This window comes from Stegostoma tigrinum, unplaced genomic scaffold, assembly GCF_030684315.1.
Source record: "Stegostoma tigrinum isolate sSteTig4 unplaced genomic scaffold, sSteTig4.hap1 scaffold_90, whole genome shotgun sequence".
Classification (NCBI taxonomy): Eukaryota; Metazoa; Chordata; class Chondrichthyes; order Orectolobiformes; family Stegostomatidae; genus Stegostoma; species Stegostoma tigrinum.
The window spans coordinates 1,228,647-1,251,660 of record NW_026728815.1 but is presented as its reverse complement, the minus strand read 5'-3'; the positions used below and the strand labels follow the sequence as shown (position 1 = coordinate 1,251,660).

General features: G+C 40.9%; 1 protein-coding gene across 2 annotated transcripts; it reads right to left on the bottom strand.

Moving 5' to 3' along the window:
- Positions 1-6,992: 6,992 nt before the first annotated feature.
- On the bottom strand, positions 6,993-22,560 carry LOC132209384 (ral guanine nucleotide dissociation stimulator-like 1). Of its 2 annotated transcripts, XM_059644488.1 has the most exons (7): positions 22,461-22,560; positions 20,673-20,732; positions 18,010-18,184; positions 16,035-16,250; positions 13,064-13,178; positions 10,204-10,318; positions 6,993-7,273 (listed from the first exon to the last, which is right to left on the bottom strand). In XM_059644488.1, exons 1-6 carry the CDS (start codon positions 22,517-22,519, stop codon positions 10,206-10,208), a joined length of 738 nt encoding a protein of 245 aa, XP_059500471.1. In that variant the 5' UTR covers positions 22,520-22,560; the 3' UTR covers positions 6,993-7,273; positions 10,204-10,205. The 2 variants fall into 2 exon arrangements, with proteins under 2 accessions (XP_059500471.1, XP_059500472.1); XM_059644489.1 differs by lacking the exons at positions 20,673-20,732; positions 22,461-22,560 and adding an exon at positions 18,294-18,361.
- Positions 22,561-23,014: the final 454 nt, after the last annotated feature.

The following is a 23,014-nucleotide window of genomic DNA, read 5'->3' as shown; positions in this document are numbered from 1 at the left end:
GTAGAGACAGTGCAATGAAGGATCAGCAGACTAATTCTCGTGATGGTGTGTGTGTCTTATGAGGATAGATTGAGGAAGCTGACCTCCCTGGGGGAGGTGAAGGCCTAGTGGGTATTATTGCTGAACTATTAACCAACAGTCCCAGGTAATGTTCTGGGGAGCCCAGTTCAAATCCTACCATGCGCATGGCAGATGGTGGAACTTGATTTCGATAAAAATCTTGAATTGAGGATCTAATGATGTCTACGAATCCATTGTTAATTGTTGGGAAAATGATTCTGGCTCACTAATGTTCTTTGGGGAAGGAAACTGCCATCCTTACCTGGTCTGGCCTTCACGTGACTCCAGACCCACAGCAATGTGGTTGACTCTTTATTGTCCTCTGGGCAATTTGGGATGGGCAATAAATGCTGGTCTCACCAGCGATGCCCTCATCCCATGAATGACTCAAAATAAATATTCTCTCGTGTTTCGATGAATGCTTGGAGATCTTATTGAAACGAATACAAATCTCATGGAGATTGTCAGCATGCATGCAGATAAAATGTTTCTTCCAGCTGGCAAGGCTAAAGGCAGAGGATATAATCTCAGAATAAGAGATGGGCCATTTAAGACCAAGGTATGAAGAATTTCTTCACTCAAAGCTTGCTGAATTTTTAGAATTCTATACCACAGTGTGTTACGGAAGCTCAGACATTAAGCACACTCAAGACAAAAATGGAAAGATGTTTGTACACTGATGGCATCAAGGGATAATGGAGCTTTATTGTAGATGATGAAACATGTTCTAATTGAATGACAGAGCAGGCTGAGGGGTCTGACTAGCTCACTCGTGTTCCTACATTCTGTTAGAAACTGAAAAGATGTATTTTCCAGTTCTCAGTCTAGTTGACAGCACCACAATTCCCACAGGACCAATTTGGGATTCTAAAGGTAAACATCAGGAGGTCATCCAGGAAACTAAACTGTTTAGAACATGCTGCAGACTCCTGGACTATTAGTCTTTTTTTCCATGCAGTATATTTCAATAGCAACTAACTGTGGACAGGACAGAGACAAACATCGAGGGCCGAAGGGCCTGTACTGTGCTGTAATGTTCCATGTTCTATGTAAACCATGTGGAGCCTGACTTAGCTGCATTTAATCCTATTTACGTTTCAAGCCTTCATCAGAAAATATGTTGTTTGCTGCTCCAACTGTTTTAGCTATCTCTGCGGAAATGTACAATATGTGCTGCTACAATGCAATCCTCTTCCAAATTACTTTTGGTTTTCAATTCTTCATTCACTACACATAATCACTGTAGGGGCCAAACCAACCCTGTGTGAAGAACTGAATATTCTGCTTGTTGTGAATTGCATATTCCAACAGAAATTTAACAGGGATGAAGAATGGCTGTTTCAATAGTTAAGGGTCTGCTGTTGAAAGACTAATGTTTTCCAACCTGTTTGATCCTACTGGGACAGTATTTTTGTTAATATGTAACAGTTAATCATGTATTTCACAGGCTAACTCAACCTAAATGAAATTAAAGCAAAATACTACAGAAGCAGGAAATCAGAATGTGGGGAAATTGGGGAAAACAGAAAGTGCTGGAAATACTCAGGCAACATCTGTGAAGCGACAAAACTAACATTTCAGCAAACATTTCAGCTAACATTTCCTTCGCCCTGCTTTGGTCCTAGATGCATTTTCCGATAAAACAGCCTCACCACCTCAGAGCTCAGTCACTGCAAAAATAAACATGCAGCTTTCCTTTTTAGAAAAGGGAAAAAGCAATGAGCATCAAACAACATTTTGATAAAAATCTTGTGAGCAAAGCATCATGACCAGGGATTTAGCTAATGCTCTAAACAGAGGTCAGTATGCAGAAGTTATAAGATGCGGAATTCCACCACTAACCTTGAAGAATAATTTCCACTTTATATAAAATATTAAAGTGGTACGGACAGGGAGCCTTGCTGAGCAATTCAGTAATGAGCAGAAACTGGTTGAGTAGCATTATCAAACATATTGTGATCATCTGATTTGATAAATACCACAATTTACGTTAATGAAACTGCCATTTGTGTTCTGAAACTATGCTGATGACTGCCAAGCGTGATGCAGCTGAGATTATATCAATACCCTCATGTTGGAACTATTGAGAAAATCCCCCATATCAGCTGCCATGGGTCACCTTCACAACGTAAGCCATTACCTGGTTTCCCTGCAGAACAGGACACATCACATTTGCCACTGCAGCCAAGTTAAATCTTTTGGTGGGCATGTCTGAGCTCAGATTTTTGCAAACATCTACATCAGGCCATGGGAAACATACATTACTGAAAGCAAGTTTGCTTTTAATATTTTCACTTCAGGATTGCACGAAAATCTACTAGTTCCAATAATGAAACGTAGTAATATAAACATTCAACTTAGAGCATTTATTAGAGTCACAGAGTTATACAGCACAGAAATAGACCCTTCAGTCCAACTTGTCCGTGCCGACCAAGTTTCCCAAACTGTACTAACCTCATTTGCCTTTATCCCCCTCTGAAGCTTTCCTCTTTGGGTAACTGTCCAAATGTCTTATAAATGTAGAAGCAGAATTCAGCTGTAGTTGTCTGTACCACTTCCTCTGGCAGTTCATTCCACATGCAATCCACCCTCTGTGTGAAAATATTGCCCCTCAGGTCCCTGCTGCTTCCCTCATGCAAGTAATATGTTTAGACTTTCAGAAAGCATCAGTAAGATTTTATAAAAAGGATTAAATAGGTTAATACTCAAAATTAGACCTCCGGATTGGGGTTAAATATTGGCACATATTGGGAATTTATTAAAGGGCTTAAATTTGACAGCAGGATTAAACAGTTTTGTTAGTGGACAATACGAGGGACTTAAGGGGAGGAAAGAGAGGAGGGGGAATGGTGATTTTGGTTTGGGATAACATTATGGCTGTACTTAGCGAGTACTTAGGGAGGATTTCTGGGAGTTTGCCCAAGGAAATTATTTGGGTTGAACTATGAAATAAGAAAGGGGTGACCATCTTGTTGGGATTGTACAAAAGTCACCCCCAGTCGTCAACGGGAAATTGAGAAGAAAATATCGAAGGAATTCTCAGATATCTGTGAGAATAATAGGTTTCTAATGGTTGGGGATTTTAACTTTCCAAACATAGACTGGGCCTGGCACAGTGTTAAGAGGTGGGATGGGAAGGAATTTATTGCATGTGTGAAAGAAAACTTTCTTATTCAGTATGTGGATGTATGTACAAGAGAAGGAGAAAAACTTGACCTATTGGGAATAAGGCAGGTGAAATGATTGAGGTCACAGTAAGGGAGTACTTTGGGAAAGTGATCATAATTCTATAGTTTTAAAATAGTTCTGGAAAAGGACAGATTGATCAAAAAATTAAATTGGAAAAAGCCCTATCTTGATGGAATTCGGCAGGAACTTTCAAAAGTTACGAAAACAGAAATCGCTGGTAAAGTTCAGCAGGTGTTGCAGCATCTGTTGAGAGAAATCAGAGTTAACGTTTCAGGTCGAGTGACCCTTCCTAGACTCTGAAGGAGTGTCACTCGATCCGAAACGCAAACACTGATTTCTCTCCACAGATTCTGTCAGACTTTTCCAGCAATTTCAGCTTTTGTTTCCAATTTAAGCATCCGCAGTTTCTTCAGGGTTTTTACTTTCAAAATTTGACTGGGAGAGATTATTTGCAGGTAAAGATTGGGAATCAGGACTCCTTTAAAAAATAGTCAAGGAGAGTCCAGAGACAGTTTGTTGACGGTAATTTGAAGTTTAGGGCTCGGAGGTGCCAGGAATGCCGGATGAATAGAGAAATTGAGGGTCCGGTTAAAGAAAATGAGCCATATATTGGGTTTGGACAGCTGGGATTGAGTGACTCCCTGAACAAGCATAGGGGAAATAAGTATATATTTAGGAGGGAAACCACGAGTGCAAAAAAGGGACATGGAATGGCTTTGGCAAGTGCAGTTAAAGAGCGTCCAAAGAGATTCTGTAACAATAACAGGGGCAAAACAGTAACGAGGGAGATAGCAGAGCCCATTAAAGATCAACAAGGCCGTCTGTGTGTGAAACCGCAGGAGGTGGGCGAGATACTAAATGAATATTTCACATCAGTATTTCCCCTGGAGAAGGACGTGGAAGCTAGGGACCCTGGGGAAATAAATAGTGATGTCCTGAAAACAGTCCATATTACAGAGGAAGTGCCGGAGGTTTTAAAATGTATAAAGGTGGATAAGTCCCTGGGACCTGATCAAGTGTAACCCAGAACATTGTGGGAAGCTCGGGTAAATTACTGGGCCCTTTGCTGAGGTATTCGTATCATCAAAAAACATGTGCGAGTTGCCAGCAGACTGGGGGTTGGCTAACGCAGTGCCATTATTTCAGACGGGTGGTAAGAAAAAGCCAGGGAACTATAGACCGGTGAGCCTGACTCCAGTGGTGGAAGTGGGTACAATGACAGTTAAAAGGAATGCGGATGGGTATATAAATCGGAAGGGTTTGGAGGAATATGGGCCAAATGCTGACAAATCGGACGAGATCAGCTTAGGATATTTGGTTGGCAGGGACAATTGGACCAAACGGTCTGTTTCTGTGCTGTAGAGCTCGATGACTCCATGAGTACCAGAGACTCTTAAGCCTCAGAACAAATTCCTCCTCGCCTCAGTCTTAGGCTGAGGAGTAGGACCTGTCAACTCTGTCCATTTAAATTTCTGTTTTGTTTTCCCTATTTTGGCTTCTTTCTTCTCGGTGATGCCCTGAATGTCCAGCCTCAGTGTAGGCCCAGCAAGGTGATCCATTGGCTGACATGCCCTCAGCATGGACTTCTGGCCTTGAGGTGATTCCAGAGCAGTCTCCCGGCCTCGAGAGGCTCAAAGTGAAGCCTGGCATGGTCAGGAGTTAAGGCTCAGACTGGAGGCTCGGTGCCAGCGTGAACTGGGTTCAAAGGACTGACATTCTGAACTTTTTACTAATATTTTAAAATTTATTCCTGTGAACTATCACGGTGAATTTCTTGCTTATTTTTCTCCCTTATTCCTCTGATCTATAATCCTGGAACTTTTCTTTCTTTATTTTTCTAATTGTCAATCTGACCAAGAATTTGTACTTAAGAATCTTAACCTGGGTACTTCTGTACCTGAAATGGCCCGATCTGTGACATTTGAGTATATGTGACAATAAAGTTACTTCTCAGATTCAATTCTAACGTGGCACCTTTTATTTGGGGACTACGCCCTCTGGACATATAGTCTCCCATGAAGGAAACATCCTTTCCACATTTACCCTGTCAGGCCTCTTAAGAATCCTGTACGATTCACTGAAATCACATCCTCATTTTTTAAAAAGTTCCAGACAGTAGAGTCCCAATCTGTTTAGCCTTTGCTGATAAGGTCATCCCATCACATTGGAGATCATCTAGTGACCCTTCTTTCAGCTGCCTCCAGTAAAATGATATCCTTTAAATAAGGGAGGAAAAACTTCTGACATAGTCCAAATGTGTCCCACCAGCAAATCTCCTTCATTTTAAGTGGTTGGAATGTAAGACAAGGGCCAACATTCGATTAGTCTTCGTGTTTACCTGCTGCATCTGTGTGCCAACTTCCTGTGTTTTGTGCACAAGGACCTCAATTGCTTTTATTGCAGATTTCTGCTGTTTTTTTGCTCCATTTGAATAAAACAACTCTTCTGTTCTTCCTTCCAAAATTAACAACTTTGCATTTTCCCACATTATACTGCATTTGCTTTTTGTCTATTCAGAAATCAATATTTCATTGTGAACTGTGTGTACATCTCTCACAACCCACTTTTCTACTTTTTTTTACATTTTCTGCAAATTCGGCCCAGGTACTTACACTTCATTGCCTCAAGTTGTTTATATTTGTTGTAAACAGTTGCCGTCCCCAGTACTGATCCCTGTGAAACTCCACTGGTCGCAGGTCACCAAGTTGGAAAAAGAACCTTTAATCCCTGTTCACTGCTTCCTGGCTGTCAGCCAATTCTCCATCCATGTCAACTTATTACCTCCAACACCACGGTTTTTACTGTAAGGCTTAACCTTTTGTGAGGTACCTTGATGAACGCCTGCTCGAATTCCAAATATAACACATGTACTGGCTCCCCCCTAACTGCTCTGGTTCGGCATTCTTCAAAAAACTAATAGTCTCTTTCATGGAGTCATGATGACTCTGTTTAATTAGGTTATTGCTTTCCAAATGCACTGTTGTTATTTCCTTAATGATTGATCCCAACACGTTTTCAACGTTAAATGCTTGGCCTAAAGTTACCTGCCTTTTGCCTCCCTCTCTTTTTGAATAGCGGTGTCACATTGGCAGTTTTCCAGATACTTCCCCAGAATCCAAAGATGAGGAAAACTACAACAGTACACCCGCTATTCCTGGAGCTAACTCTTCTATCTGTACCACCAATGCTTGTGCCAGCACGAGTTGCCCCACAGCGCTGATGTGACAGTCACCGCAAACACCATTATACAACAGTCTTGCACAGAAACTCTTTGAAAGTGCATCAAGGCCAATGTGGCCTTTGCACTGAAGCTTGCATTTTACAAATGGCATGGGATCAGTGATGCAAGTGAGTAGACGGATATCAGAGGCCATTTTTAATGGAGGCACCTTTCCCACATATTGCAAACAAACTGTTCCAATCCTGGCAGAGCCATTATTTGTTCAACCAGTTTCTCCATCAGCTGCCCCACCAATGGAGATTTCCTGTGTGATGCCAAGGTACCTGCCTTGCTCTCTAGGATTATGGCTGTCAATTGCCATAGATACCTGGTTCGTGGAGGTGAGCTCTCAACACAAATTGCTGTTAGGAGCTTATATTTAGTGAGGCAGCACTAATTAGATATGAAGTATACTCCATCAGCCCAGAATTTGTCTTCTACTTCAAAAGAATGAAACAAAAGACAGCAATTTAAGTTTTTTAATTTAAAACAAATGTAAGAACATCAAAAACATTTACTGAACACTATTTTTAGAAATGAAACTTAGACAAAGAACTCAGATGATTTCCTCTTTTATCTGTGGCTGGTATTGTTGGCAAAGCCTCGATGTTGAACCATTTTAGTTTTAAAGTAGTTATGTGTAAATGTCTAATTAGTGAATCCTCTATCGAGCACCAAGCGATTTACAGGAGGAGAAGGAAATAAAATACATACAACCTCTCAAAAATCAGGGCAGTGAGCTCTCTAAAGTCCTTCCTCACCAGAGCTCACTTATTCACATCGGGAAGGAGGTTCGAACATTGCCTGTGGAAGAAAGGAATGCCAGAAATGTTAAAGTGCTTGTTGTTCCTGGTGTTAATTTATACATAGTGCAACTGTGAATTTAACAGAGTCTCAAATATTGTTAAAAATTCCTGATATTTTGCTACTTTGAATGGATTTTTGTTTTGGATCCATTTGAAAAGTGAATATACATAACCAACGCTGTCCTGCATGTGAGATGTGGTTGCATGAAGATGAAAAGGTCAATGAGTGAGTTTCAGATTAGGCTGTTAACCATTGAGACCCACTTGAAATAATGACAGATCTGAGTAATGGAACATAAGCAGATAAACTAGGAACAACAAGTGTCTTACAGTATTCATGTCTGAGGTGATCTGGTCCCCTGTGCATCTTTTAAATACCTTTTATCCCCAGAACAGTTTGTGTGTTTGAGACTTTAATTAATGCTCAGCTTTATAATGAATTTATTTTGAATTGTTATATTGTGAGATGTGCGCGCGTGTGTAAGAGAATATATATTTGTAAAGTACAAATTTTACAAATATATATTCTCTTACACACGCGCGCACATCTCACAATATAACAATTCAAAATAAATTCATTATAAAGCTGAGCATTAATTAAAGTCTCAAACAAGTGCGATACCACTGGCAATAATAAACAATGCTGTTATTTCTTGCATTTGCAGTCAGTTAAAAACATTTCAGTGGGTTTTTAATCCAGAATTAGTTAAAACCACTGGAAACAAAAGGTTGGCTGGAGAGTTTAAAGGCCGAGCCAAACAGTCCAGCTGAAGTACTCATCATCCCACCGAACGTTCTGGATAAATGTTTAGTTTGTTAGTTTTTTTTTCCCTGAGATGGTATGCACTTGACAGATATATCCTCTCATACACACACTCCCTCACTCTTACACTCTGACAGTTTCATTCGCAGTCTCACACTTACACACAGAATTTCTCACTCAGCCTGTTATAGTCACTCACACACACTCAGTCAGTCTGACTCACACTTCATGCAGCCTCACTCACACTCAGTTTCACTCACAAATAATCGATGCATTCACAGACAAGGACTGACTCACTTCCGACACACTCTCACACAGTCTCATTCACACTCAGTCTCACACAGTTTCACAAGCACAATCTCACACACTCTCACTCAGTGTCACGCTGATTTTGCAGTTTTACTCACACAACCTCACAGTCTCACGCACACACATGAGTCTCACACACAGCCTCACTCTGACTTTTTCACTCACACATGGTCTCAGTCTCACACATACAGTCCCATACTGACTTTGCACAGTCTCATTCTCACTTCACACAGTCTCACACACGTCGTTTGACTCACTCCCATGCAGACATTCACTCACTGTGTCACACGCACAAATTCAGGCTCAATCACACACATGCTCAATCTTGACTCTCACACACCAACTCAGTCTCACTCACACAGGCTGTCTCTTACACCGTAGTCAGTCTCATTTTGAGTGCGCAGTCTCACTCGCAGGCAATCTCACCCTGAGGTTCACACACACAGTATTGCCTGACTTCCCACAATTTCAGTCTCACACACATTGCCTCTCACACTCACATAGTCTCACTCATACACAATCTCACTCTGAGTTCACAATCTCAGTCACACATGGTCTTGTTCAAACTCACTCAATTACACATGCTCTCTCACTCATACATTCTCACACAATCTTATTCAGAGTCCCACCCACACACAGCCCCACCCACACACAGCCCCACTCAGACTCTCTCACTCACACACACATTCTTAGTCACACACATGGTCTCACTCTCACAAATGCATGGTCTCACTCACATACAAATTCCTACTCGCCCTCTCTCAATCTAACTCTGACTCTCTCTCTCACAGTCTCACTCACACATATGGTCCCACTCACGCACATGCTTTCACTCACAGTCTCACTGACTTCATACAGTCCCACTCTCTCACACCCACTCACACAGAAACTCTCAGTATCACTTACACAGTCTCACACTGACTGTCATTCAGTCTGACTCACACACGGTCTTACTCTAACTTCACACAGTCTCACTCTTACACATCAGCTCACTCTGACTCACACTCACACGGTCTCACTGATGCATACCGTCTCACTCTGACTTCCCACAGTCTCACACACTCACTCACACACAGTTTCACTCACTCTCACTGACTTGGCACTCACTCACACACATGGTCTGACTCGTACTCTCACAATCTCACTCACATAATCTCACTCTCACACAGTTGGTCGCACTACGTAGCCCGTATAATAATTTTATATCAAATTTCTGGAAAATTGAACATTAAGTAAAAACAGTTAAGGTCTCAAACAAGTGCAATATCACTGGCAGTAATAAACAACTCTATTATTTCTTGTAGTTGCCCTTTGTTGAAGGCATATCAATGGCATTCTCTCCAAATTAGTTTAAACCACTGGAGAAATAAAAATATTGAAGGCAGGAGTGGAGTGCTGAAGAGTTTAAAGGCCAAACCAAACACTTCAGTTGAAGTATTCATCATCCTGCCATTGGCTGAACAAATGGCTGGTTTGCTTTTTAACCAAACAACCATTGAGGAAACCAGGCAACTTCAAACACAATTGGTCAACAAGATTGATACGTAAAAGATTCCTTTTCTCATCCAACCAATTGAAACATGACTGTGATGTTCATAGAAGACAGGTGACAGTGTGCAATTCTCCAGCCTTCCAGAAAAAATAGCTGATGTGCAAGATGTTTGAAAAGGACAAACAAGCACTGGACTCAAAAGTTAATGTTAAGCAATTGTCTGAAGTCAAGTCACTCTCTCCAAATTGTCCAATAATTTAAAGTAGAAAACTGCCAAAGTAATTTATTCATATATTGCAGGGTTTTTGATACTGAGCAGAGATTTTAGATCCAACAGAGTCCCATGAAACATTATATTTCTTACAGCTAAAACTTGCATAGACATGAAGATCTTCTTTCAGTGAATCTCAGGATGAAGTCGTGACTCACTTTCTTGTTCATTGTGTAATACAGGATGGCATCGGCCGGAAGTATGAGCACTGAAAAAGCAGAGGGAAAGCACATTATTATTCACACGTGTTTTCAGCATACTGATTGTGCACAGGTCCAACTGCTTCCTGGGTATGGAAATATCAATGGCTGGGAGGAACAGAACAAATGTACTGCAAGGATTCAGAATGTATTACAAAACACAAGAGAAAATCTTGGAGTTATACCATCCTTAGGTAAACTCAATAACTGAAAACCATTATACCTGAGACCCATTCTCAGAATGAGCATTGTTGGTCAAGACTAAAATCCATTTCAAACCCTTCGCTGTCCGATGGCACATGCCTTCTTCATGACAGTTTGTACAATTGAGTGGCTTTATTCGGCTACATATGAGGCTGTGAAGAGTCAACATACAGTAGCCCAGGTAAAGATGTCAGATTTTCCTTACTACAGAACAACGCAAAACCCCAATTGATTCACGAATGACCCAGCAGCTACATGTCACTTCTGCTGATACCAGCATCAAACACAAAAAGGTGCAGTGTGATCAATGCGAAAACACTGAGAAAAGCTATCCTCTCCTTCAGCATTAGATTGGAATCTTGGAACTAACACCACTGAGGGCACCTGAATCAAACACGAGTTAGTGACACAGCCTATGACCATTTTCTGAGGGCTATGATGGATGCAGAATAAATTCCAGCTTTGTCAGTGAGACTTACGTCCAGGGAACTGATTTTTCTTTTCTGTGAAATCTGACAGGGATAGCATGCTGCAGAGGCATTGGAACCTTTCATTTTCATAAGGCATTCTGCTTAACACAGCCTGGATGGCACGTTTTAAACCACAGCAGAATTAAACCCATGAGTCCTCGTTTCTACTTTTCACCCGGAAATTGTCGGGGGAGGGTTGCGACAGATTAGCAACTTGGCAGCAGCGACCCCACCCATATTTCTGGTCTCAGCCACAGGCCAAAAGAGGGGAAGAACTGATTAATTTCAGCAACAGAAAACAGTTATTTTGGAATAACCAGTTAAAATAAGAATGAACAAAGCAATGTGAGTAATTCAGGATTTAATGCCACAACCAACTCCTATGTGCATCCTTCACTCAATATTTGAGTAGCTTTGAAAAAGGGCTACTGGACTCGAAACCCTAACCCTGATTTCTCTCTACAAGTGCTGTGACACCTGCTGTGCTTTTCCAGCAGTTTCTGATTTCCAGCATTTGCGGTTCTTTGTTCTGATTTGGCTTTGGGGAATCAGATGGAATAATTTGTTTTTATTAGGTGCAGATATTAGTTGTTTATTGGCTTTATATTCCTCAGAGTTGAATCCTGCTGAACACAGTTGGGTATGTTCAATTCTACAAATTTAGATATCTTCAGCTTTTTGGTGAAATCAGAAGAAAATATCAATTTCCTTGCAGTGGTTATGCCATTCAGAAACTGATTTAACTTCAATTGAAGATAACAGAGTGTGAAGCTGGATGAACACAGCAGGCCCAAGCAGCATCTCAGGAGCACAAAAGCTGACGTTTCGGGCCTCGACCCTTCATCAGAGAGGGGGAAGCGGTGAGGGTTCTGGAATAAATAGGGAGGTGGGGGGGGGAGGCGGACTGAAGATGGAGAGAAAAGAAGGCGGAGGAGAGGAGAGTATAGGTGGGGAGGTAGGGAGGGGATAGGTCAGTCCAGGGAAGACGGACAGGTCAAGGAGGTGGGATGAGGTTAGTAGGTAGGAAATGGAGGTGCGGCTTGGGGTGGGAGGAAGGGATGGCTGAGACAGGCTGGGCTGGTATTGGGATGCAGTGGGGGGAGGGGAAGAGCTGGGCTGGTTTTGTGATGCAGTGGGGGGAGGGGACAAACTGGGCTGGTTTTGGGATGCGGTGGGGGAAGGGGAGATTTTGAAGCTGGTGAAGTCCACATTGATACCATTGGGCTCCAGGGTTCCCAAGCAGAATATGAGTTGCTGTTCCTGCAACCTTCAGGTGGCATCATTGTGGCACTGCAGGAGGCCTATGATGGACATGTCATTTAAAGAATGGTAGGGGGAGTGGAAATGGTTCGCGACTGGGAGGTGTAGTTGTTTATTGCGAACCGAGCGGAGGTGTTCTGCAAAGTGGTCCCCAAGCCTCCGCTTGGTTTCCCCAATGTAGAGGAAGCCACACCGGGTACAATGGATACAGTATACCACCCGAAGGTTGCAAGAACAGCAACTCATATCCCGCTTGGGAACCCTGCAGCCCAATGGTATCAATGTGGACTTTACCAGCTTCAAAATCTCCCCTTCCCCCACCGCATCCCAAAACCAGCCCAGTTCGTCCCATCCGCCCACTGCATCACACAACCAGTACAGCTCTTCCCCTCCCCCACTGCATCCCAAAACAAACCCAGCCTGTCTCTGCCTCCCTAACCTGTTCTTCCGCTCACCCATCCCTTCCTCCCACCCCAAGCCGCACCTCCATTTCCTACCTACTAATCTCATCCCACCTCCTTGACCTGTACGTCTTCCCTGGACTGACCTATCCCCTCCCTACCTATACTCTCCTCTCCACCTATCTTCTTTTCTTTCCATCTTCGGTCCGCCTCCCCCTCTCTCCCTATTTATTCCAGAACCCTCACCCCATCCCTGTCTCTGATGAAGGGTCTAGGCCCAAAACGTCAGCACTTGTGCTCCTGAGATGCTGCTTGGCCTGGCTTGTTCATCCAGCTTCACACTTTATTATCTTGGATTCTCCAGCATCTACAGTTCCCATTATCTCTAACTTAAATTGAAGCAATTTCCACTGCTCACCTTTATTTGATTCAATAATCTGTGCGAGATCAAAGTCCTGAGGACGCTCGGGTTCAAATTTGAGCATGGTCATGGCTTTGTGGAAGATTTCGGAAACCCGATCTTGATTAGTCACCTAATTAAAACAATATTCACTTTTCATTAATGCATTAGACACACACACACACACACACGCACGCACACACACACACACACACACAAACACACACACACACACACACACACACACACACACACACACACACACACACACACACACAAACACACACACACACACACACACAGACAGTAAAGCCTCAAATTCCAAAGGGCTTCTCAACATAGCTGCTTTCACCCAGAAGACTAATCGGAACATTACACCAAAATCTGTACAAGTTACATGAATAAAATAATAACTGGAAGGACAGTTGTTGTTAAACATGCCGTCGATGCTCCATAACGCATAAACTGTGAACAGTAAAGGTTGGAATTTGATTGGAAACAGAGCCCAATGCTCAAGTTTACCTATACAGTCAGTTTGAAGCAAGTAACCCGTTACGAAATTCATAATTTAAATAAGCCAATTCCAACCCCTCCCACCCAAAACCCCCATCCCATTTGCCTGCTTTTAACATTTATTGTCATTACAGCAAATGGCTCAATGTTGCTTATGAAGTCTGACATTTCCTAATGCTGTGCTTATTCGTATAAAATGATTCATAAAATTGTTTTCGCAGTTTGGGACATTTAGCAATTTGCGATTCAAAGACAGTGCAAAAAAATAATATTCAATCAATTGTAAACTGTGCAGGAATAATATTTAATAGGCAGGACATTGAAAAGACACATTTTGGGCAATTGTCTGTTTTTGTTGAATTCTATGTTAAATTTGGAGATTACTTTTCTCAACTCAAGTTTGAGCAATGACCTGGAAATTGAAATAAACTAGAAAATTTGCTGTTTCTTCTGGAGAACTGCAATGTTTTCTGGTTGAGTAGACTCATACTTAATTCTGCTTTAATTGCACTATAGTTCATGGCTAAAAAAATTACTTTTGCCATGCACTCAAAAGCAAAGACCATGATAAATATATTAATGAACAACAAATCTGAAAAATATAACAGAAGTTGTGGAATTAACTTCCTGAGGAAATGGCAGATGTAGGCACAATTACAATGTTTAAATGACATTTGGATAAGTACATAAATAGGAAAAGTTTGGAGGGATATTTTGTTCCGTATGTCTCTACAATTCTGTAAGTGGCAGAGTCAAATATTACACAATTAGAGATTACATTAACTACACTATTTTTCTGAAGAAGGGTCTAGGCCCGAAACATCAGCCTTCCTGCTCCTCTGACGCTGCTTGGCCTGCTGTGTTCATCCAGCTCTACACCTTGTTATTTTACATTAACTAACATCCCCTGAAGTGATCTTTTTTGAATAACCAATACCTTTCCCACTCAGTACGCTCACACTGTAAATGATTAATCACTGATTTTAGTGATTAGTTGGTAATACACTGGATTTTCTTTGTTTGATGAAGTGACACACAAGTGTGCAAGCAAAATGGAAGCCTGTGGAATGAAACGGGCAGTGGCGGTATGGACACAAAATTGGGTCAGGATGAGAATACAGAATCATGAAGAACAGTCATTTGCTCAGGCTAACTAAAGTAAATGAGGGAAACTGTTTACTGGCCCTTCTGACACTATGTGCCAAGGACAAAATCTAAGGTCATTGGTGGGGAGCAAAAGCAAAAAAAAAGAATTCTGCTTTTTCCAACCACAATATCCGAATAGGTGGTTAAAGCAGATTAAAATACTTTCATAAGACGACTGAATAATTACATGGAGCAAAATTTGCAGGGCAGGGCTAAAAAGGGCAATGATGGTGGTGGTGGTGGTGGAGGGGGAGGTGGGTGGCAAATTTAGCTACTTATTAATGAGATTTAGCACAGACACAATCAGCCAAAGTTTTTTTTTTGCTTTGTGATAACATTCCACGATTCTCTAGTTGGCCTCTCATGACTGTGTTTGTGGGCAAAAATTTGTTGCACTTTCATCAGGAGACATTTTCGTCATTTTGGTTGAGAATTTAGTTTTCTGTGTTTCATAGATGTCCAACTTAAATAGGCTGTTTGCCATTTGCTTATCCAAATCCTACCTCAGATCTTAGGCTGGTTCTGCCCCATCTCCAACTCACTTACAAGCTAACAAATATTCTCTTTACCAAAGTAAAGAGGCACTGTTTGTTTAACAATATTTAAGTACCAGAAGTAATTTCCCACACATTACCCTGACATCTGTGGAGCCACAGTCAAAGAGTATGACCGATCCTTTGAAGGAAAATAAATGATCAAACAAAACAACCGATGTGCCTTCCAATTTGGCCATCATTCCTTTGGCTTTCCTGAACTCGCCAGCAGGTAATTATTCTATTTTGGATTGCACTCTTCTCTAACCCATTTTTGATGTGCTTTCTTCCATGCACCAGGCTTTTAAATTTCACAAATTTCCAAAGTCAGGAAAGAAATATTCAATGGCTCTGCTAATATTACTCGATTCGTTGACAGATGGACCAAAGTGCCTGTGGTCAGCTAACTGAAGATCTGGTAGCTCCTTGCTGATTTATTGTACAGTTAATGGTGCACATTAATTTGTGATTTTTCCTCTTCAATATTTATCAGCCAGTCCCCAAAATGGGGCAACAGAGTGCTGCACCTTGCCATGTACACTTAAAGGAGAAATGCAAGGAAAATGTGTTCAGGCCTAAAACCTAAACATTGCTAGTGCATTACAAAACAGGATCAAAATGATGGTCAAAGCACCCCTATTGACCAAAAAAGACTTCAGCAATGTGGAAAATACACACTGAATATGACTGCATGGCAACAAATAATTGGGATAAATAAATCCTCTTGCGATACTGGCAGAAAGCAATGGCAATTATTTGGACCGAGCATGACGAGAGCAACCAGTCCAGGGACTTACCAAAATCGTTTTGAATTCTTGTGCTCTGTCCTCCTCTAATTGGACTCGGATGAGGCAGCTTTTCTCATTCTGGCGGTTGTCCCTCTGACGTGATGCACACCAGCAGCTGCCCAAACCCGCACGCCTACGAGACTTGGCTATGTCATAATTTGGTTTTGCTGGTGCACCACTGTTGGATGAACCTCCAGAGGAGGCAGTATCCACGGATTTTAATGACTGTGGAATAATTATTTTGTTGAAGAAGACGTTTGTCAATTGTTGCATATTAGAAACTTCCCCCTTTCCAGTCATATTTATTATTACACAAAATATGCTGTCCTGCTGCCCACAAAGGTGAAGGCATTCTGCGCAGGACAGCTTAATTGCAAGAACATGATGTTGTACATGAATTCTGGGTCGTTGCTGTCTTGTGAAATATTTTACTTGCAGTTCTTTCCTCTACCACCATAGAACACTTCTGAGGAATTATACTCCCGTTTGTGTTTACTAGCTGTTCAGTCAACATCAACAATTCAGTACTTAGCATGCCTATAAATTACTAATTAGTTTCCTTCAGCACAATAACATTGTGGTCATTTCACTTGACCATGTAAACTGGTGCTTCAATTCGAGGTTTGTCAGATAAACCCTTTGGGGTTTCAGTTTGCACTCAGTATGTGAACATGCCTACATAAATATTTATTTGCCCACTTCACCTTGCTCTGCACAGAAATCTTGGATCCAACTACAATGTTTGAAGTTAAAACACACATTTATGAATTGCGGGTGACTGCGAATGGGCCAACAAGTGTATGGTGCAGGTCAGAATGTGTGCGGCACAGCACCACTGGCAGAAAGAAAGACAGACAGCCAACGCAAACCACATACAGCACAGAACTAAAGAAACCAGAAGTGAAATCATCCAAGTCACTGCAGCTCTCAGTTTATGATTAATAGACAGGAAGTCACAACACTAAACAGGAGAATCCATAAAAAGGAAGAGGGTATTTTGAAACAAAAAAATACCACTCCAAAACACCCAAATGTGACCTAATAATACTTAGCCCAATTCTTAGAGAAATACATTATGAAAATATCCCTGGGACAAGTCCTAGACATATTCTATAAACAATAACCATAACACAACTTTGATAATCTCCCAAGATACAATGGTCTTCAGCAGAGAACGCACTAATCAACAGCTCAAAGCCCGAATATTGATGAAAAACAAAACGTGCAGTCACGAGGACTCCATGCAGAGACTTGCATTACTTTGTTGCAATTGCTGGATCAAGACCTGTCCAACATACTCTAAATACTGTTTTTGTGGACTGGGCGCTTCAAGCTGCGACAGATGTACCCCATGCACTAAAATTTACTGTGTAGAAATTAAAGATGCTGTGAACAATTAAAGATGAAATATTTTGGCGATTAGTATAAAATCATATAAAATATCTAAGCAAAACAAAGCCAACAGCACAACTCAAAAAAAAACAAAAAAATCAGCTCTCACTTTGTGAACGAATAATACCTTTTCTGGAATCAAATGCTTCAGTAACCAGCACAAAGGTTGAATTTTGATGGGAGAGGCACAGCTGTCTTGCCTTCGTTCTGAAAGCAAGTGACCCAACTTTGGCAAGTGGGACCTGGGATGGAAAATTGCTGGCAGCAGCCAGTTATGAAGATGCTTGGTGGAACGGCATTCACATTAAGGATTTCAGTCTGGCTGAAACATCAAAATGGCTATTCGGCTAATAGCTCTTAAAAGAAAGGCGAAGGAGATTGGCTAGGCAGCCATCCAGCTCCAGTGGCTGGGACGGTATCACTGAGTACCTTTGTATCCTCTTGACTGCCAAAGTGTAGTCAGGATAATAGACGGCAGGAAGGCAGAAGAAAGGAAGGAAAGAAAGAAGAAAAAAAGTGTCTGGACATTATTAGGCAAACCAGAGTCTCCGAGAACAACATATTTTACGTGATGAGTGCCTCACTGTCTCACCTTTTCTGACGCTTTTTGCGAAGTGCTCGGCTCTTCCATTTCCAAGTGGCTGGAATCGGATAAAATGCTGGCTGCGGTAATGCTGTCGTCTGAATCCTCATTCTGAAAGGTTGCTCGCTGCTCAGAGCTTTTAGTTTGAGTGTTGTGTACTTTAACATCACTCCTTGAAAACAGGCTGCACAAGGGAAAGGGGGCACAACAAAAAATATGGAAATGTCATTGCATTCTAGACAAACTGTTAAAAAAAATTAACTAGAATGAAGGTATACTGATGATGTGAGTACCAGGAGTTTGATGTGCGCGACATTTGACCTGTGAGAAATTAATAGTGGCACACTCATACCGAGAGCTCGCATTACTTGTATTGAACATTGTTACATTGCCTAATAGTTAGGGAGTATATGAATAGGTTATAATGTTTGCATATTTAAATGGCACAAGAATCTGGGCTTTTTGCAATGTTATTCAACCTGCTATCAACCTCAATCTTATGAAAGGCAAGATGTGGATTTGAATACCCACAGGGTGGAAAATTTCCCCCAACCTGGCCACATGCTAATGTGTATATAATTTCTTCCTGAAAGCTGCAGTTTATTAAAAATAAAACGTAAAACAAAGTAACACCATTGATAATTGATAGAAAACTGTACACAACACTTTGTAAGGTACGACAGTGAACTCTGATTGTGGCCTTCAGTATATTGGTACTGCAAACGTTAGGATTTCTATTCAGCAATTTGCATTTATATTGCATGATTAACATAGAAAATTTTCCAAAACTCCCAAAAGAAGTACAGCAGATGGCATGATAAAAAACTCCCACGCTGAAAATCCTGATTGTTGGTATATTAGTCATTAAATAGTATAGGGACCAAGAGCAGATGGCTGCTGAAATGTGAGATTGCACACTAATGCTGCAATGTTGAATGCCTGCACTTCGAGAATCACAATTAAGCCACGGAAGCCTAAATCACATTCATGTAACATCCACACTCATGTAAAGAGAAGATATCCCAGGAAGTGAATAAGTGTTTCCCTTCTCTTTCTTGGTCTCTATATGACAATAATCACATGTCACACTCCAGATCACTGCAAGGCACAACACAGCAACAAGGCACGGTTTTTTCTCTGAAACTCTAGATGGGTAGGTGGGGGAAAAATCTGACTTTGCTGAGTTCTGGTCAGTCCTTACCTATTGAACAGAAATATAAGATAATATCCCCAACTCAGGAAAAATTACCAAAAACAATAACTTTGAAGTCTTTACACATGTATACACAACAACAAACACATACTTTCATGTCAACTTCCACATGGAGATATATTTGAGTTTTTTGACAATAGACAATAGGTGCTGGAGTAGGCCATTCGGCCCTTTGAGCCAGCACCACCATTCATTATGATCATGGCTGATCATCCACAATCAGTATCCTGTTCCTGCCTTATCCCCATAACCCTTGATTCCACTATCTTTAAGAGCTCTGTCTATCTCTTTCTGTAAAGCATCCAGAGAGGTGGCCTCCAGTGCCTTCTGGGGCAGAGCATTCCATATATCCACCACTCTCTGGGTGAAGAAGTTTTTCCTCAACTCTGTTCTAAATGGCCTTCCCCTTATTTTTAAACTATATCCTCTGGTCCTGGACTCACCCATCAGCGGAAACATGCTTCCCGCCTCCACAGTGTCCAATCCCTTAATAATCTTATAAGTCTCAATCAGAACCCCTCTCATCCTTCTAAACTTAAGTGTACACAAGTCCAGTCGCTCCAATCTTTCAACGTATGATAGTCCCGCCATTCCGGGAGTTGACCTTGTGAACCTACGCTGCACTCCCTCAACAGCCAGAATGTCCTTCCTCAAATCGGGAGACCAAAACTGCACACAATACTCCAGGTGCGGTCTCACCAGGGCCCTGTACAGCTGCAGAAGGGCCTCTTTGCTCCTATACTCAATTCCTCTTGTGATGAAGGCCAGCATGCTATTAGCTTTCTTCACTGCCTGCTGTACCTACATGCTTGCTTTCATTGTCTGATGTACAAGAACACCTAGATCTCGTTGTGCTTCCCCTTTACCTAACTTGACTCCATTGGGATAGTAATTTTGAGGTGGAGCTTCAAATGTGAGAAGCATGGCTGATAATTTTTCAACAGAAGATATTTCTGCTGCCTGCTGACCCACAAAGTGGAACACAGATCTGATTTTTCTCTCAAAATTGTTAAACATTGCTAGTTTTCATTATGCAGGCCCACAAATATGCAAATTTAATTCACTGTAACACCTTTTTTGCTTACTTGTCTCTCATAAACAAATTTATTCCGGCGAAATTTAGCCATGGTGCAGAAACTTCTCAGTGGATAAATGAGAATCGCTAGGCAATACCAAGCTCATCACAGGTCCACAGTCTATAATCATGGTCATAGCAAAGAATCTCTATCAATCAGTCTACACGAGACACATGCATAAGGTGAGAATAACAGCACTACTCCTTGCATCGTCTCAAATTACTCAACCAGTTACTAAAAAATCTCACTCCAATGAAGCAATAATGACCACACATCAGATGTCTCTATTTGTCAAGGAACAGATGTACTTATCTTTCTGTCCATTCATCCAGGTAATAAAGGAAATAATGAGATATTTGCGGTGCTTAACATGGGATACTTACCAGCTGAGGCGTTTAAACACACTCTTTTTGGGCTTTGGCGGTTTCTCGAGTTCAGAGGAGCTGCAGGGTGGCAGATAAACATTTTCAGACAAGATTCATTTAAAAAGAATCAGATGCCTTTGTTCAATATTTTTATTATTAATGGCAAAATCAATCATTTACATAGAATTGAAATTGCATGAATGATAATTTTGTTTGCAAAAGGCACGTGTTTTCAGGCAGGAGAACATTGAACATTACTTTGACTAATGAGCGACAAAAATTCTCACTGTAGGCACATCGATCTTTTCTGCTTTATGAACAGGAGATCAAGACAATAAGAGTTCTGAAGAAACGTCACCAGACCCGAAAGAAAACTCTGCTTTCTTTTCACAGATGCTGCCAGACCTGCTGAATTTTTTCAGCAATTTCTCTTTGTGTTTTTGATTCCCAGCATCTGCGATTCCTTTGGGTAATTTTTTTACCAAGACGATAACCCCCTCTTTTTGCAGAACACGTGGAATTGAACAAAATGCTCGAAATTCTACAGCAGGTACAGAAAAAATTAACAAGGACTGGGCTTGAAAAAAGTTAACTGGAAAACATGAGAATCAAACTTCCAGTGCCGAATGTGATACAATAGGTTGTAAAGTTATACAGGAGTTTCTCTGGGCCTCATCCACACTGTCATGTGAATGTACAGACAATGTCAAGCAAAGAAAGGTGGTCATGAATCAGTCACTTCAGGTGACTAAAACAGCACATGCCACATCTCGGAGATAGTAAAATGAAGGAGTATATCTCTTGACCAGATTTTCTGTTGCTGATATTTTTAGACAATCTGTCCGAAAATCAACCAAACTATCCGAGAGGTCCAAAAGAACTTTAAATATAACTTATGATCCATGTAAAGTGAATTTCGGAAACATTTTGTAATTACTGTTACAATAAATACCATGTTTAAAGTTCGCCCAATACTGACGGTGCCACTGATTGAATTGACGATAATGCCAGGTGCTTGCTGCACATGGTCATCCATAGCCTGAGGATGGGCTTAATAGTGAGCTTTGTTTTTCAAAGCAGGAATGTAACTTGATACATCAGGTACATTTTAAATAATTACTTCTGCCCACCAATTTATGAAGAAGCAAACTGTTTTCAAACAATGTAATTATTACAAAGCCTGCTCTGTCAAAACTAAAAAATTAGTTTCAGTGATCTATAATCTGGTTCCTTCATCAACTCTGGTCCAGCAATGGCAAAGTGGTTTTTTTTCAGTTGGAGATTATTTTTGGTTGCATTATTAAAAATATACTGTGGCTATTTTGAGATGAGGGAATGATGTTTTTAGGCAACCATTGAAAGATACTTTAAAATGCTGACCAATTGTGTAGGGTTATTGTTAATTTTATGTTAGTAATAGGATTATGTATTTGAAAAGAAATTGGAAGGAAATGAAACATTTCTCAAAACTGGTACAATTTACATCTGGATTTGTAGATGCACCCACAATAGGAGCTCTTGGACATGTTGCTAAAATTGGTCACTCATCAAGTTTTTTGCATTTTCCTGCAATCATTGGCTTAGTGGTAGTATACTCTGCACTATTATATACCAATGAAACGCATTTTGATGCAACACAACAGAATTGATTCATTGAGCAACTGGCTTTATCCTCATAGGTCAGAATTCATTGTCAAAACTTTGAAACCAAGGAAAAGCAAGACAATAAACAATCTGGCAGCTCACTAGCATTAAACAGCAATTATAACTAGAGAAGATTTCACACACAACCCTTAACTGTTTTACCTGCACACTCCTACAATACCAGTTACGTACTCGCTATCCTCACTTAAGTATTGTTGCATAAAGAACAAGTCTAGAAAATTCTCGTTTGGACGAAGGGTGTAAGATGAGCAACCAAACTGCAGGGATTTGATACCCAAAATTATTTCATATTCCTGAAAGAACATAAATAAATAATGAGCTGTTAAAGCAAGTTTAAACTGCTATAATTGTTCCTGCTAAATCCGAGTCCATGGTATTTTGAACAGCATCATTAACTTTATTCAAAGTGCACAGTACATCATGTCACAAAAATATTTCTGCTTTGGAAATAAATGACACAAATGTGAGTTTTCAAGGATAAATTTCTGTACAGATTATCCAGGATGGTTTCAGGACACTAATTCCCAGAACAGCGCTTCAAAGATGGATTATTTTTTAAAAATGATTCACTTAAGAACCATAAGCTGATTTAGGGTGAAGACAAGAAATGTTATGAAAGATCATTCATCCAAGCAAAAGGAAGTCTGCCAAGTACAAAATAAGTGGCTGATCTATAGTAACTGATACCAAGACAG